Source organism: Hydra vulgaris, chromosome 12, assembly GCF_038396675.1.
Source record: "Hydra vulgaris chromosome 12, alternate assembly HydraT2T_AEP".
Classification (NCBI taxonomy): Eukaryota; Metazoa; Cnidaria; class Hydrozoa; order Anthoathecata; family Hydridae; genus Hydra; species Hydra vulgaris.
The window spans coordinates 47,066,392-47,085,306 of NC_088931.1; the positions used below are offsets into that span (position 1 = coordinate 47,066,392).

Consider the following 18,915-nt stretch of genomic DNA (forward strand, 5'->3'; position numbering starts at 1 on the left):
GAAACAATTTTAGTTTTTTTTAAACACATTTAAAAGCCTTCTTTAACTAATTCTAACACAAAAAATATTCCTAAAAAAAAAAAAAAAAAAAAAAAAAAAATAACCTGTAACTGAAAAATGCAAGCTACTCTAATTGCACAATGCATACCATCCAAACATAAGCTAATAAGATTTCCATCATCATTGTCCTGTAAACCAATACTAAATGCAGCAAGCGATGGTGTCCATGCCATCTATAAAAAGCCAAAAAAAACTTAAAATAAAACTGTAAAAAAAATAGTGAAATTCAAACTTTAATAAAGAAATTTAAAAAAACAACCTTGAACATAGGTTTAACATGTTGTAAATGAGTAGCTTGGATAAACTTTGTATTCATTTCTTTATGAGAGATGTCCCGCATCATATTTCTCACATTTTCTTCCATACTTTCCATTTCTTGCAGGTAAAGCATTCTACGCTGTTTCTCTGTTATTAAATCTTTTTAAAGAAAAAAAAAACTTGAAAAATAAATAATAAAATTTAAAATGAAAACAATGAATTCTTTCTTACAGAGTGTGGTTGGCCTTTGGTTAGGAGTTTTTTGATGATGCTTCATTTTAATCTCTCGCTCAAGGATTTCCTTATATATTCCTTCAAGATATTCTTGAGGTAAATCTTTACCATCATTGATACCTCTATTCATATTGATGTATTGTTCTTGAGTCATTTTGCGCTTTACCTATAGTTATTTATAAAGATATGTTTTAACTTAAACTTACCATTTTTATATGAAAAACCACATTTAAATACTCTATGGTATCTAATTTGACAAAATTAAGGTTAGATTATAACAAAACGCATTAATTTAAATTAGAAAACTAATTAAATTTAGTGTTTCTTTAAAAAACTACAAAAAAGCAAATTAAAAGCTGGAGGCTGAATAAGCGCGAATTTCATAAGTACCTCAAGAATATACTTATACCATAAGTGCATTGCAAAAACTGGCATATGTGCAAATAAAACAATTGGCATTGGCATAATTGCGAACTAGCATAAGTGCATAGCAGTTACAAAAACTGGCACAACTGCGAATTGGCATAAGCGTGAATCAACATAAGTGCGCCAAAAGAATTTGCAAACATTGGCATAAGTGCAAACTGGCATAAGTGCAATGCAGTTGCAAAAACTGGCACAAGTGTAAAATGGTAAACATTGGCATAAGTGCGAATCAGCATAATTTGCAAACATTGACATATATGCAAATCGGAATAAGTGCAAACTGTCATAAGTGCGAAGCAGTTAAAAAAACTGGTATAAGTGCACCGAATAAAAAATTTTAACATAAGTGCAAATTAGCATTTCACACTTATGCCAATTCGCACTTATGCCAATGTTAACAAATTCTTTTGGCACACTTATGCCAGTTCGCATTTATACCAACTCACACTTATGACATTTGTGCTTATTTAGTCGTCCCATTAAAAGACTAGAATTTTTTTTTTCTTTTAAATAAAAACATTTTGTCTGTTTATATATATATATATATATATATATATATATATATATATATATATATATATATATATATATATATATATATATATATATATATATATATATATATATATAATATATAAAAATATATAAAAAATAAAAGAGTTATTTAAACTTAATAAATATAAATAATATTTATCACACAGAATATAAATTTAAAAAAACAACAATAAAATTCAACATTTTGCAATCTGCGCAATATCACATTTAGTTCAAAAATTGTACATTTTAGGAAACGCGTAATAACCTGTGCTTAATATATGTATACATAGTATGTATGCATATGCTAAGCACAGTATTAAAAACTTATATATTATATATATGTAATATATATATATATATATATATATATATATATATATATATATATATATATATATATATATTACATTTTTTATCATATATATATACACAATATTATTTTTTTTCAATCAGTAGAAAGAACACTCACTTGGTTACTATGAAGATCGGTAGTAAGCATTATAATTGAATAAGCAAGTACATAAGCAGCATCAGCACTGGCAAAAATCTGCTCACTTAAATGCAAGTATAAAAAAAAACTTTTTAATGCATCATAGTAAAACAAAACTAAACTTATTTATCAATAAATATGATTAAATATTGAAACCATTATCTTAATAATAAAAAATCTATTTATAAATTCCCATGACAACCTACCTAGGATTACATACACAGTATCTACTAGCAAATTTTTCCATAAGTCTATCAATTTTTTGAGCTTCACCAGGAAGTCGAAAATTTTCCAAAAATAATCGCAGTGCTGATACAAAATCTTTATTTTCAAAATTCATCATGTCAACATAACAATACATAACTTCTTTACCATATCTATATATTATTACTACAAATGTTTACATGTGAAAAAGCATGATAAAAATATATTTTATCAAATTAAAATATTCAGATAAAAAATTTAAAATCATCAAAATATTTAATTAAAATATTTAGGTATTATTTTAATTTTCAACAAACTATAACATCAAAATCTAGTTTCATAATTAAAATGTAACAGAAAAATTGGACACAGATACAATGTATGACCAGAAAGTTTATACCTACCCACAATTTAGTTCTTTTAAGTAACTAATATACACTTCAAAATTTCAGTTTTGTAAACAACATATCCATCAATAAACACACACTATTTTGCTGTCTTGTTTCATAGACTCTTTTAAGTCATTTAGTATGTCAAAAATCTCACTCTCTTCTTCCGTTGTAAAATATATCTATCACAAGAATGATGTTCTGAGCAGTCAGAAAAATCTGCATCAAACCTTAGCAGTAACTTTGTACTGGTGCGTACAAAGAGTGGTACCTCTCATTATAAATAATTATTTTTGTAGAACTCCTTTTACTTTTAAATAATGTATAAAAATTAAACTGGTTTAAATAAAGCAGAATTTAATATTGTCTATTACTTTTATTTGATTCTCTGAAAGTGGCAAAATAAAACACTGTGAATCCATGTGAAATGCAGTAAATGTTAAATTACTTTTGATTTAAAGAAATATAAAAAATAGTATGAATATATTAATAATATAGATACATTGTTATCAGTGCATTATTAGATTTATATGAATTAAAAGACTTTTTATATTATTCTATTTTATGACTAAGAAAACATTGGTCTGCATTTAATATATTATGAAATTTGAAAGGTTTGTTAATTAGAAAGTTCCTTAGTGGTATTCCAGTTCCTTGAATAAAATCTTTTAATTGTAAGAATATGTTATCATTACTTTTATAACTTAAAATTGGTAGTTATTCAGTTTCAATATTGATTACAATGTTAATAGTCAGCTTCATTATAACTACTAAGTTCATTGTTCATGATTATTTCTTGCTCTTAAATATCTTCTTGAATATTTCTTGCTCATAAACTTCTTTGTTTTGTCATACATGATTTTGCTAGTGCTCTTGGAATTTGAATTTAATTATTGTTATGAAATATTGTTAGATGGTCATTTAATTAATGCTCACTTCTTACCATTAATTATAGTCAAACTAAAATTCTCAGGTCAATGTATTTCTATTTCCATTTAGTGACAAAAAATAAGATGCATTAAGTTGCTTTTTATTTTTCTTTTCAGGACTTTTATTTAGCGGTTTTCATTTACTGGTTTTCATTTATTAGGAGTATAATTTATGGTTTTCATTACTCTTAGCGAATCGCTAAGAGTAATGAAAACCATAATTATACACCTATGATCATAATTATATGACTATATTTTAGCAAAATACTAAATACTCTGATGCTAAATATATCCTTAGGAGTAATCATGGTCACACAGTGAGTCATTTTCACACAAGATTATGAAGAGATTTAGGTGTAAATTGTTTTATGTTATAATTAATGCAAAACCATTGGTTTACTTGTAATGGGTGCCATAAAAACTCTAATGCTTTTTATAAATAAAAAACTTTAACGCCCTTTTTGTCTTTTGAACATTGTGCTCTAATATGGTATTATCTCTTGTTTCACTTGCCAAAACTCAATCTCACTTGACTTGCCATTCAGCAAAGTTATTTAATGCTTCAAAAACTTTTATTTGTCTAGTTTTTTCCCACAACCATCAGTATTTTGGAATTCTCTCTTATCTTCATATTTTTCTGACTTACAGGATTTTCTGACTTACAGGATTTTATTTTTTGTGTCAATTTGTTTTCTTACTTTTTAACTATCTGTTTTATTCCCTTCTAACTTAAATAGTGAAAATGTGTGTGCCTGAAATACTTAAAAAAAATACTGAAAGCTTAAAAACAAATTAAAAAAAAAAGATTTAAAACAAATTTAAAAAAAAGATTCAAAATAATTTACATTTTGTATTTAATGTCATCAACATGTATTCAATGTATTTATTTTTAATACTTGAAATTTTAAAATAAATATTCAAACATATAAAAATAAAATAAAAAACATACTCTGAAAAATCACCAAGTAGCTCACCAATTTGTGTCTAAAAGCAATTTGTTTTAAAAGAATAAAAAAATAATATATGGAAAGTATTTATAACAAATTTCATTTTCATATTGGAATAATTGTTATAACTCTTAAAAGTAGCAGACCTGATAATGTGCAACCACCACCATTATTATCTAAGATACATCTAGCAAGAACAAAATGTTTACAGTTATAAGATATCACCAAACTTCCATAAATTTTTTATTTGCTGACATTCTGAGTCTCCAGTTATCTGGTAACTGAGATATAACCTTAATGTCCTACCCATACATTCTGTTACACAGGCACTCTTACATTTTCTTCCAGGGAGAAATTAGTGTGGGAAAGAAAAGCAATTCCTCTCTCACACTCTTTCCTGCCTGAATAAAAGGATATCTTCCTTTACTGCTGCTCAGGTAGTATTAAGCGTGGGGAAAAAAAGCAATTCCTCTGTCACACTCTTTTCTGCCTGAATAGAAGGATGTCTTCCTTTACTCCTGCTCAGGCAGAATTAAGCGTGGGAAAAGAAAGCATTTCCTTTCCCACGCTCTTTTCTGCCTGAGCAGCAGTAAGGGAAGAGGGTAAACTTTTTTTCTCCCACACTACACCTCTCCCAGTTTTACAGGCAAGTGATTTTTAGTAGAGTGGGGAGATGACCTTGGTGAAACAGCCCACCTTCTGCTATAAAAGGACAACTAAAATTTTAGTCAGTCTCATTCTTCTTAAATATTTTGACCTGTCAAGTCTATCTAATTAAGGTCCAAAGTTTAGAATTTAAATAAAAATGGTGTTTTCATTTTCAAAGTCAGAGAAGAACAAGGATGATTTACAGCTTGATGGTCATGATTACCTGTTCCAAAGGTCTCATACTACAGGTGACATTAAGGTATGGCGTTTTCGAAAGTACGAAACTTGTCCTTCAAGAATGCCCACATATGGAAATCAGATTGTCAAGCCTCCAACTGAGCACACTCATCCTGGTGACCCAATACAGTTAAAAGCGAATCCCCAGCAAATTCGTAGCAATGCCTTGCTTCACTTTCTTGAAGGTGACACTTGGTTTGGGGACGGCACTTTTAAAGTGGTTCCAGAAATGTTTTTCAGCTCTATTGTCTTCATGCCAAAGTTGGATACTCATATCCCCCCTGCATCTACTTCTTACTGCCAAATAAAACTATAGGAACTTATCACAGAATGATTGTAGCACTCAAAGGGCTAGAGCCAAATCTTAATCCACGCAAAATTCTTCTGGATTTTGAGCAAGCAGCTATCTCCAGCTTTTGAGATGAGTTTGCAGCAGCAAATATTTCTGGTTGTTTTTTCCACTTGTCTCAATCAATTATACGAAAGGTTGGAGAACTTGCTTTAGAGAGGGAATTTGAGACAAATGATGACTTCAACATTTTAGTGAAATCACTAGCTTCCCTGTCATTTGTGCCACTTGCTGAGCTTAATGAAAAATTTGAAGAATTGGCTCCAATGTTTCCAGACAATCCCCCAACAAATGACTTTCTCATTTTGAGACTACTTATGTCAGAGGTCCAAGGGCAGGTGGGGTGTTCCAGAGTTTAAGATTCCCACCTGCAATTTGGAATCATTGTGCTGATGCATTAGCCTGTGCACCAAAAACGACTAACTGCTACAAAGGATTTCATAATGCACTGCAGGCACTATTTATGTGTTCACACCCAACCATCTGGACACTTTTCAATGGACTCATAAGGGACATGGCAAATCATTGTTTAACTGCTCAGAATGCAGAAGTGCTAAATCTGGAGAACCAAAGAAACAAGTATGTGCAGTTGGCAGAGAGACTGGCAGCTAAAGTTGCTGGTTATCAAAATGAAGGTGACAAGCTTCGCTACCTGAGAGCAATCAGCAATATGCAAGTCAGATAGATATGAAAGCAATCAGAAAAAATAGCTAACCATGAATTTCATTAGAAAATATTTCACAAAAGTAACCAGTTTATGTATAAGTATGTAAAATAGTAATGTTTAAAGAGAAGATATATTAAATTGTAGCTTCAGAAGGTTTATATTAAATTATGTATTTCATTTAAACCAAAGAAAATTACATATTAATGAAAGGGATACATTTAAATGGTATCTCTACAGTAGGTCATATAGGTTTGGTTCTCTTTTGCACCAACTCTGCTCGCTGTTCTTGAAGTTAGCTGTATATATCTTTAGGATAATATTGTAAAAAAGAATAGTCTTCAAAAAGTAGTAGTAATTAGTGAAAAGTTTTAATACTGAGAATGTTGCTAATTTGCTATCCTTTGTGCCTAATGTATTTTGAAAAACTATAACAAAGTAGAAAAGGGTAATAAGACTGTAAGAGGTAAAGAGGAAAATTTTTTATACCTATATATAAATTACAGTACTTATTATCCATGAACTGAATTGCCCTATACTGAATTGCCCTGTACTGAATTGTCCTGTACTGATTTGCCCATGTACTGAAATGCCCTGTACATCAAATGCTGTAAAGCATTTAAAAACCTATCAAGAAAAATAATTTAACTAATTTGTGTGGTGAAAGTAACTACTTCAACAAAAATATTATGTATTATATTTTATGATTTTCCCCATATTCTTGAACCTTGACCATCTGCATTTCTAGCCAATTTTACTTTTAATTTTTAATCATAGATGTTTATTTTTATAAAATGATAGCAATTCAGAAAATAGAACAAAAAGTATTATTTTTTGTTAGAAATTAATTTTCATTAAATTGGATAAGTGATTAGATTCACTTTATGGCAATTAAGAATTCAAATTATTAATAATTTGAACCATTTTAAAAACTTAATAAAAAAAAAACTTTAAACTAAATTTCTATATAACTTTCGACAAATGTAAGTAATATTCTTGCTTATTTAGTTTTTTTAAAAGAATCTCTTTTTGTTTTCTCATCAACTGTTAAAATTAAACAAAAAAGATGGCATAAAAAACAAGTTAAAAACTTGTTCAACAGATAACAATTATTCAAATTTCTTTCCTATATTTCTTTTCTTTTTTTCTTTTTTTTTTTTTGTAAAAAAAACAACAAACATGCTTTAATATCGTGGAATCCCTTTAATAAATGTTTGCTTTACAACACTTAAGGGTTATAGAAAAACATTTACCTTATAAAATTACCTTATCAAGCCGATCATCTTCTTTGATAAACTTTGCAACAGAAGCAGGTGACTCACCAAGCAAATGCTGCTCTTGTAAATATTTTATACCTTTGAATGAGCTCTTGTTAAACCTATAAATTCAATAACTAAAAATATTTTTTAGAAAAGATATTAAAAACTTATGTTGTAGATTAACATAAAACATTCTGGATTTTATGATGATCCTGAGTTGAAGCTCCACCAAACAATATTTTATCTTAAATATTTGCTTTGAAATTTGAACCTGAAAAAGATCAACTATTGCAGAATTGGAAATTTTCTTGAATCAGCAAAGATTTGTTAAACAAAAAAGAATTTCTGAATAAAAAAAATTTCAGAAAATTGTAATTGAAAACAAACAAAAAAGCTGCCCAATGAGTGGAAAATGTTTATCAAAAAATATGGTATATAGATGTGTTGTTTTTTCTAAGAATGTAGCTGATAAACATTATATTGGCTTAACAGAGAGTAAATGGAAAAAATGTTTTGCCAATCATAAGCAATGCTTTAAATTGAAAATTAAATGGTGTAACTCATACTATAACACTTATTACTAAATTAAATATTTAAAAAAATGCAAAAATCAAAAGAACATGTTAGCATTGTCTGCTATATGAATACACAATGGCCCATTCTGCTAGAAAAGCCACTCAAAATACTAGTTGTGCAATAGATCAAGCCTTTGTGTCACATACTTCAGCATCATGTTGGTTAAATGCTTTAATAAAAATAATTACAAGTTAGAAGATAAACCCAGGCCTGAACATGCTCTGGGGTTGAATCTTGGCCAATTAAAAAAACTAATTGAGAGCGACTCACAGCAAACTGCACTCTGCTTGGCAAGTACTCTTGAGTGCTGCCCAAGAGTACTTGCCAACTACTATTTCATGTCATCTGAATCAGCTTGCTTATTGCTTAAAACAAAGGTGTTTGGATTTGACTCTGACTCATGACTTGACTCTGAATCAGCTAAATTACCATTATTACTTTAGTACTTTTTTGCTATCCATATCCAAAAAGCATACTATGAGTTAGCTTGACAATGTTATTACAGGAGATTAGAAATGGGTCATCTATGGTATTACATAATGGGAGCTGTTTCTAACCAAAACAATTGTAACTGCAGAGGTCTACTGTGCTCAACTAAAGAAGTTGAAGCAAAAATTCTTAACTGATCTTTCAGAGAGCTTTATAATGCCAAATTTCTTTTAATCATAACAAAACTAGATTACATGCTGCAAAATCAACTTGACAAAAATTATTGTTGTTAATTATAACTTTTAGTTTCAGGACTGTTAATTGTAATTGTCAAATAATAAAAAGTATTAATAATAGTTTTAATCCAAACAATTATTGTTTTTGAAATAGTTATTTAGCTTCTTTTGAGATCCACTTTGACTTGAGCAATATTTGCTAATTTTTAAAGAGTCATCACAAAAAAACATTGTCATAAGTTGTTTTTAAGAAACAACAATACCATTATATAAGACTAACATAAGAATATAATATAGTATATATAATATAGTATAATATATAAAAGTATAATATAATATATAAGAATATAATATAATATATATAATAATACTGAAAATTCTCAAACATTTAAAACATTTAAATTTGTATTAAAATATGTATTTTAATAAATAAATGATAAATTAAAAGTTTATAAATATTATAAATATTATAAACATTATTCTCATTTGACATCAATTTTAGGGTTTGCCTAAAAATACTGGTATGTTCTAAAAATAAAATCAAAGTGGTTGGTAAGATTTTTTTAAATTTGTACCAATACTATATATATAATACACACACATTGTTTTAATGTAAAAAATATTAAAAATAGATTAAAGATTGGGAAAAAATACAATAGCAGATACAATGCAAAAACTACTTATGCATCAAACACATATTCCCTTTCTCAAGTTCGACGCAGCCACAGTACTTAACAAGTTAAATATAATTTTTTTTTTAAACATCTTTGCTTCCAACAAGGCTGCAAGCAGCCACTAATTAAAGTTGGAAGTTATTGAAAGAGAAAAGATGAAAATTGTAGAGCAAGATAAAGATTGACAGACAACTTAAAGGATTGCAAATTATATGAATCAGGAAAACAAGATGAAGGAAGCAAATTCCAAAAAGCGTTTTTGGAGCACTTAGGAACAGTTACAGAAAAAGGATAAGACTTGATTGAATGACGAGTAACACGAGAATCAATTTTAGTAGATGGCACAAGAGACGCTAGCTCTTTAGAGCAGTGCTCATTATAGAATTTGTAGAAAAGAGAATGAGAAGCAACATTACGACGATGTAATAATGGTTGGAGGTTGGCTGCAAGAGCAGGTCCAACTATGTTTACAATGAATTTTTGCACCTTGTCTAAAAGAGAAAGGGCATCATTCGAAGGTCCGCCCCAGATATGGCAACAGTATTCCATACAAGGCCGGATTTGGGATTTATAGAGATAAAGAATAGAATCGGAGTAAGAGAGTGTAGAGCTTGATAAAGAGATGCAACCTTAGCAGATGCTAATTTTGCAATTGATTATATATATGGTTTCCAAGAGAGATTGGAAATAAGAGTTAATCCTAGAAGATGAAGAGTAGATCAGATCAAGCAATCAGAGTGTTGCTTTCTTATCACGACAAGAATAAATGGTAGTATCATCAGCAAACAATGCAATCTTAGATGTAAGAATATCTGGAAGATCATTGATTTAAATTAAAAAGAGTATAGTGCCAAGGATAGAACCTTGAGGAACCCCTGAAGTTACAGAAGAAAAAGAAGAGTGCTGTCCATCGATGGCCTTAACCTCTCCACCTTTATCTAATGCACGATAAAACCTATCAGTTATTATTGTTAGCAAATCAGCTGTAGAACGAGAAGATCGAAATCCATATTGATGGTCAGAAAGTTATTAGAGTCAAGATGAGAAATTAATTGTTTGTTAATTAAAGATTCAAAAACCTTGCTTATGATAGGAAGAAGACTAATGGGACGGTAGTTAGACGAATCAGATCACTCCCCAGAATTTTTGAAGATAAGGATAACGGATGCCGCTTTCCAGCAGGCTGGAAAACAAGACTCTGATAAGCACTTGTTAAATAGTTTAGATATAGTATAGACAACAGCTCTGGAGAACACTTCTGCAAAACAATAACTGGTATGTTGTCCAGGCCATCAGCTGTAGAAGAGTCTAGGCAGGAAATCACTTTAGATATAGAAGCTGGAGTGATACTAATGTCAAGCAATGAATTAACCTGTTTGTTGGCAATATCAGGTAGAACGCAACTAGTGGAATTAAGAGATGATATTGATGAAAAGTTTTTAGCAAACAATTCAGCTTTGTCTTTAGGTGAGGTGACAAAGTCTAAACCATACAAGAGAAGTGGAATTAAAGATTTGCCCTCATTATTGATACTATTATAGATTTTCCGGAAGTCGCGAGAGCCTAATTTTTTAGATGAGATACGAGATTTCATAACCTAAGAATAGCGGGCGTTGGCGTTAGACAAAACCTTTTTACAATGGTTTCTAGCAGTAATAAACAGACCTCTACTTTCTGGAGAATTGTTTTGCTGATAGATATGGAAGTAACGGTTTCCATTGGCAATCACAGCAGCACAGTGTGAGGAAAACCATGGAGGAGAGTGAGGCTTGACCTAGAATCATCGAGAGGGAACAAAAGAATCCATACCAGCCTGAATTCACGAAGTTATGTAAGATGCGTATTTGTCTTCAGGAAGACAAAAGATTTCTACCCAAGGGCCATCACAAAGAAAATCATGGAAAGAATCCCAGTCAGCTTTAAGGTAGTTGTAAGAGGTACGATAATAGGGGGATTCAGGTGATAAAGAAGAATGAGATATTAGTTTTAGAGAGATCAAACTGTGATCAGAAGCACCTAAGGGTGAATGTGGAGAAACTGAGCACTGACTTGGATCAGAAACAAGACATAAGTCGAGTAGAGAAGGTAAATGATTCGGGTTGTCTGGAAAGCGAGTTGAAAAGTTGACTATTTGAGTTAGGAATTGTGAAAGGCAAAAGTTGTGGTCTTTAAAGCCTGCAGAGTCACTGACACTAGAGCCAAGCCATTGAGAGTGGTGAGCATTAAAGTCACCGACAACAACTATATTAGCTGATGGATAAAGAGAGAGGGCTTGGTCAATATGATCAGAAAAAACATCAAAAAGAGTGCAGTCTTGAGATGAAGGAGAGCAATATAGAACAAACAGAAAGGCAATAGAGTGAAGTGATGCTAAACGAAAGCACATGAAAGAATAGTCTGTGGATTCAAACCTAGTTTCACGACAAATGGGTATATTCTTACGAATGTAAATGGGTGAATTCTTACGAATGGTGAATTCTTATGAATGGTGAATTCTTATGAATGGTGAATTCTTACGACAAATGGGTGAATTCTTACGAATGTAAATGCCCAGGCCAAGCATGTGACTATTGGAGACTTCACAAATTAAGAAAGATAACCATCAACACTAATATCGCAAGATGAGACAGTTGAACTCAAATTAGTCTCACAAAGAGCAAGTAGGTCTGGTGAACTTTCCAAGAGATAAGACTCAACAGAAGAAAAGTTACTTCCAAGACCACGAATATTAGTGAATGATAGGTTTAGAGAACTTGGTGATGATGATGGTTTTTTGTGTTTTATAGTTTTTGGTACATTATTCATTTTTAAATTAGATTGAAGAACTTGACTCAAAGCATAGATAGTACTCAGAACATTGTTTAATAGCCCAACCAATTGCCTCATTACTACTAATAAACCCTAAGCCGTAACAAAGGGCTCCAAATGTGGTCTCCGCAATCACACCAAAAGTACAAACAGGGACACCATCCATGCGCAACATGGCACTGTTAATACTTTGATATTTTTCAGCTGTTGATGGAATCAGCCTCTCTGAGAGCTACCACAGAGTTCAGGAAATCTGACTACCAGCTGGCCTCAGAACCATAAAACTGAGTTTTAGAGCTGTACCCTCATTAGGAGATAATAAAATGAGTTGCCTAGTCATAAAAACAGAGACACAAGCAAAACCCATGCATTGAGTCAAAAAGATCCAGCATTCAACATCCTAAACTGGAAACAATGCATTAAAAATACATCTGCGCCAGCCTAATAGATGGCGAAGGGGTGCGAGGCTGGTCAACAGATAGAATCTGTTTACCCCTTAAGTCTTTGCCTAGGATGCCTTCTACAAGACAGTAGCTGGATGCATTTAACATCTGCCCAAGATGAGTATTTTTATCGACTCACCATCTCTAGCTTTTACTCAACCAAGAGCCCCAAGGCAGGGGGTGTTTTAAGTCAGAGTTGGCATCTCCAAATTATAATTTTACATTCTGCCACTGTGTATAGAAACAATTATTAAACACATACATACATACATACATACATACATACATACATACATACATACATACATACATACATACATACATACATACATACATACATACATACATACATACATTCATATATGTGTGTGTGTATTCCTCTTATCCTTTTTTAGACACCGGTGATTTTCAAGTATGTCTTTTAGTGACGTAAAGATCCCACTTAGGGATAGCAATCCCGGGATCCCAAAATCCCGGGATTACAGACAAATTCATGATCCCGAAATCCCGGGATTAGTCTCTAAAATTTCCTGGGATTTCGGGATTGTAATAAACAATAAATAAAAACAAAAATTGATTAAACTTAATTTATTTATTTAAAATGTCTAAATTTTCGCTATAAAATTTGTTGAGCTGCTTATTCTTCATGCAATGTTTTCCTTTTATTTTTTAAATTCTTAACGTTGGCGTGATTGTCACAAGTTCTTTAACATTAAAAGTTATCAAATACGGAAGGTATATTAAATAAACTTTATTTATTAATTCGAAGTATAATTGTTTTCACATAAGTTCATTTTGAATTATGAATAAAGATAATTAGTCAATAAATAGCTTAAAATATAACTTTTTTTTTCAATAAGATAGAAATTACCTAATATCATGACTAACTACGCTGAATTCAACAGCACAAATCTCATATGGAAACATTTTTTAAAAGGAGCAGATGAAACAGCCTTATGCAAAGTAATTACATGCAAAAAAATATTAAAAATTGCTGGTGGTTCAACAAAAGGTCTTCATACCCATTTACTTTCCATACATAAAATTAAATTAACATCGCAGGAATCAAGTTTATCCACGACTCCTTCAACTTCAAAAGAATTATTAGAACCGAAAAATAAAAAACCGAAAATCACAAGTTATTTTCCAACAACATCGAAAAAAGATGAATGCCTACCTGAAGTATTTGCTCGTATGGCAGCAAAAGATGGTATATCATTTAATACAATTTGCAACTCTTCTGATATACGAGCTGGAGGCTTTAAAAATGCACGAGGCTTTAAAAATGTCCCAAAATCACGAAACACTATTCGAAAAATGGTGTTAGACTACTATGAACAGGTTAAAAAACTAGTTATAAATGAAATAATTGATCAAATATCAAGAGGCTTCAAGTTTTCCTTAACGCTTGATGAGTGGACTTCTTTTGGAAACTGCAGAAACATGAATGTGAACGTACACGAGTTGAAAAGTTATTGGAATTTAGGTTTGATTCGCATTTTAGGATCTATGCCAGCAGAAAAGTGCGTTTCACTTCTAAACGAAAGACTCAACAATTTTAAAATAAAACTTGAGGACGATATCATTGGTATTACCACGGATGGTGCAAGCGTCATGAAGAAACTTGGAAAAATTATAGAAAGTGATCAACAACTATGCTTTGCTCACGCTCTACAGCTGGCAGTAATATCAGTTCTTTATAAAAATGACCCCAATTACTTGGAAATCGATGAAATTTTAGATGATGAGCACACTACCTTTGCAAGTATAGAGAACCACAGTGATGAAGAAAAAGATAATGATTGTATTAATGACTATGCTTCTGAAGAGGAAGACTGTATTCAAGATTCAAATAATTCATTTTTGTTTAAAGAAACCTCTGAGGTTACTATTAAACACCAAGTTTTTGGACCTGTTATAACAAAGGTCAGGAAAATTGTAAAAATCTTTAAAAGGTCCCCAACCAAAAATGAAAATTATTTACAAAAGTACGTAAAAATTGAGTTTGGAAAGGTCATCCATTTGATTATGGATTGTAAAACCCGATGGAGCAGCTTATTGCTTATGCTCGAAAGATTTGACAAATTAAAATATTGTGTTAAAAAGGCATTTCTAGATTTAGAATTGGATTCCAAAATTGACGATTCATTTAAGATGGACGAAAATGAATATAAAATTGTATCTGATTTAGTAGCACTTTTGACTCCTGTTAAAGCCGCTGTGGAAGCACTTTGTCGACGAGACGCAAATTTATTTACAGCTGACATTGCATTAGAGTTTATGTTGACCAAAATAAAACAACAAAAATCTGAAATCGGGAATAAACTGTATGCTGCTTTGAGTCACCGAATTAAAGAGAGGAGAACACCATTAAGTAGCTTAGTTTATCTTCATAATGGCCAGGTTACATCAACGAAAATCACAGATGTTTTTGTACCAAATACAAGTAATCAAAATCTATACGACCAACAAGTGTAGAGTCTGAATGAGCATTCTCAGCCGCTGGGTTTTTATGCTCTAAAAATCGAACACGATTAAACGATGAAATGATGGACGCTTTGAGTTTTTTAAGGTGGAGCTTTCAAAACGAATTATAACTCTTATATATTAATGCATACTTATATTTTTTTTAAACATTGTTATTTTGTGTTATCGTTTAAAGGTGTTATTTATAGTTTAAATTACTTTACTTCATCAGTTAAATTAATCATATAATAGTGTTTGATAATTAAAAGTTCTTCGCAGGCTTTATCTTCTATGATTGTAAGTTTTTCATTCAATCCCGGGATTTCCCGGGGACAAATTTGTAATCCCGAAATCCCGGGATTGAGAATTTCCGGGATTTTTGCCATCCCTAATCCCACTGCACAGTATTTTGTAATTTTTAGCGGGTTTTTTGTTTTTGATTTTGTTATTCGATGGCTGATGATTGTCGCATAGGCATGAAACTTTAAGTACCATAGAAAAAGTTGTTCTTTCTTCCTTAATATATATATGCACAACCCTCAGATTTAGTAAAAATGATGTGAGCAATAAGTTGCCAGTTTTAAATTCTTAAAGGTCGACATCAGGTCGGCAAAAAAAAAATTAGGGCTGTATGTATGTATGCATGTATATACGTATGTATGTATGTATGTATGTATGTATGTATGTATGTATGTATGTATGTATGTATGTATGTATCTATATATATATATATATATATATATATATATATATATATATATATATATATATATATATATATATATATATATATGTATACATATATATATATGTATATATATATATATATATATATATATATGTATACATATATATATGTATATATACATATATATATATATATATATATATATATATATATATGTATATATATATATATATATGTATACACATATATATATATATATATATATATATATATATATATATATATATATATATATATATATATATATATATATACACACATAGATACAGTAAGCAAAAAAATAAATGGTACAAACTTTTTTTGGAAAAAATTTGTATAAAATGATTAAAAAACGGTAGTTGATTTTTGTTTTTAAGGGAAAAAACTATGAATTATTTGAAAATAGCATTATATTGAAGTATCCTATTCAAAAATTGTCAAATATAAGTTTATATGACGTATAAAAATCAACTGCACTTATATTGATCAAATATTCTCACAAAAAAAATAATGGCACAAATAAGAAAAATTCCAAAATTAGACAAAAAAATTAGTAATTAGACAAAAAATTTAGTATATCAATATCTAGTAGGGCTACCCTTTGCTAGAATAACTGCCTGCAAACGTCAAGGCATCGATTCCACAAGAGATTTGGTTTCTTCTGGAGTTATTTTCTCCCATGCTTCGACTATTGCTGCTTTTAGATAATTTTGTCTTCTGTACGCTTGATCTCCAATTTTTCGTGTACCACAAATGCTCAATCGGATTAAGGTTGGGGGACTGGGCAGGCCATTCCATCACATTAATATTATTTTTTCGAAAAAATTCCATTGTTGCTATGGCAGTATGTTTTGGGTCATTGTCCTGTTAAAAGACAAAGTTGTTTCCAAATCTAAATTTACGAGCAGAGGGTTTCAAATTTTGCTTTAAAATGTCTATATACAAACTGGCGTTCATAGTTGATCCAATGAAAGTCAATTTGCCATCTCCTCGCCAAGCCATTGATCCCCACACCATGACATTTCCACCACCGTGTTTTAGTGTTCCTCTTATACAACTCAATTTGTATGCATCACCTTGTTTTCGCCAGACTTTTTGGTGTCCATCTGAAGAGATCAGGTTAAATTTGGATTCATTACTCCAAATTACATTCTTCCAGTACTCGATAGTCTTGTCCACATACTTTTTTGCAAATAATAATCTTTGTTTCATATGTCTTAGAGTCAAATAGGGTTTTTGCGACATACTCTACCATGAAATCTTTGCTCTCTAATTCTATTTCGGATAGTTTGAGCTGAAATCATGTTTTGTGGTTGTTTTTAACTTTGTCTGCAATCTTTTGAGCAGCTTCAAATCTGTTTTTTTTTCACTTGTAAAATAATGTTTCTACCAATAGCAGCAGATGTTTTTCTTTTACGGCCTTTTCCTAATATATCAGTTGTAGCCCCATTCAAATTATGCTTTTTTATAATGTTGCCGACAGTTCAAAAAGGGATTCCAGTCTGTTTATTAACTTCTCTGTAGGTCTTCCCACTATTTACCAAACCCACAACTAAGTTTCTTTGAGAAATCGTCCAATTTATTTTTTGCTTCCAATATAACACCTGTGTGCTTTTAATGTTTTTAATAACAACAATCCTTTGATAAAATCATGCAAAAATACATATAAAAATCTTCATAATAGTAGTACTCTTTGATGTACATTTACATTTTTTACAGTTTTAAAAAAAGATGTGAAAACGGATAAATTAAAAAAAAAAACTTAAAAAAAATGCTTGTGCCATTAATTTTTTCCCCTACTGCATATATATATATATATATATATATATATATATATATATATATATATATATATATATATATATATATATATATATATATATTTATATATATATGTACCTTTTAATTCCTTCTTCCATAATTTCTTTTTTTTGTTTAAGAGTTGTAATATGATTGGGATCATCAATGTCAGCTGCAGGTGTTAAGGAATGCTGACTACCTCCAAAAGATTTTATATCTGAGTCATCAGTAGCATTAGACTTTGAATCAGATGTATTTTCTACAAATTAAAAACACAAAATCTAATAAAACCACTTTAGTTTTACATTGTAAGTACAAATATATTTCAACAGTTAGCAATTTTTTACTTAAATCAGGTTACCTTTTAATCACTTGTCTAATAAAAACAAATTAAGTAAACAATATAATATGCTACCTTATAAAATATGCTAGCTTGAATGTAAACATGTGGTTAAACATTTTTATTTGTATATAGCATGAATTTAAATAAATTTTACATTGTTAAAATACAAAAGATATACAAATACATAATACAAAAGTAACATACAAAAATTAAAAATGTTTTAATGAACAGTTAATAGGTTTATTATTATTCTTACCTACATTAGACATAGCAACTTGGCTGACAGGATTCATGTACAAATCCTTACTCCATTGTACCATTGATTTTAGAATTGAAACTAAGCACTCAATCCCCTAACAAAAACAAAATTTAATTATAAATAATTACATACGAATTAGTACTAATAAATAAAATAGGCTTTAAAATAAAGAAAGCAACTTATACATATATATATATATACACATATATATATATACATATATATACATATATATATATATACATATATATACATATATATGTATATATATATATATATATATATATATATATATATATATGTGTATATATATATATATATATATATATATATATATATATATATATATATATATATATATATATATATATATATATGTATATATATATATATATATATATATATACATATATATACATATATATATACATATATATATATACACACATATATATATATATATATATATATATATATATATATATATATATATATATATATATATATATACATATTAGTGATG

General features: G+C 29.7%; 1 protein-coding gene across 1 annotated transcript in view; it reads right to left on the bottom strand.

Moving 5' to 3' along the window:
* LOC100214290 (brefeldin A-inhibited guanine nucleotide-exchange protein 1) overlaps positions 1–18,915 on the bottom strand; it is an 89,173-nt gene that overhangs the window by 48,972 nt on the left and 21,286 nt on the right. The window contains exons 11-19 of the mRNA XM_065813475.1: positions 18,390–18,486; positions 17,890–18,049; positions 7,639–7,750; positions 4,477–4,511; positions 2,212–2,382; positions 1,985–2,069; positions 550–718; positions 320–477; positions 105–233 (exon numbers count right to left, since the gene is read on the bottom strand). Of these exons, the coding sequence (XP_065669547.1) occupies positions 105–233; positions 320–477; positions 550–718; positions 1,985–2,069; positions 2,212–2,382; positions 4,477–4,511; positions 7,639–7,750; positions 17,890–18,049; positions 18,390–18,486 (1,116 nt within the window). The remainder of the gene's footprint in view (positions 1–104; positions 234–319; positions 478–549; positions 719–1,984; positions 2,070–2,211; positions 2,383–4,476; positions 4,512–7,638; positions 7,751–17,889; positions 18,050–18,389; positions 18,487–18,915) is intronic.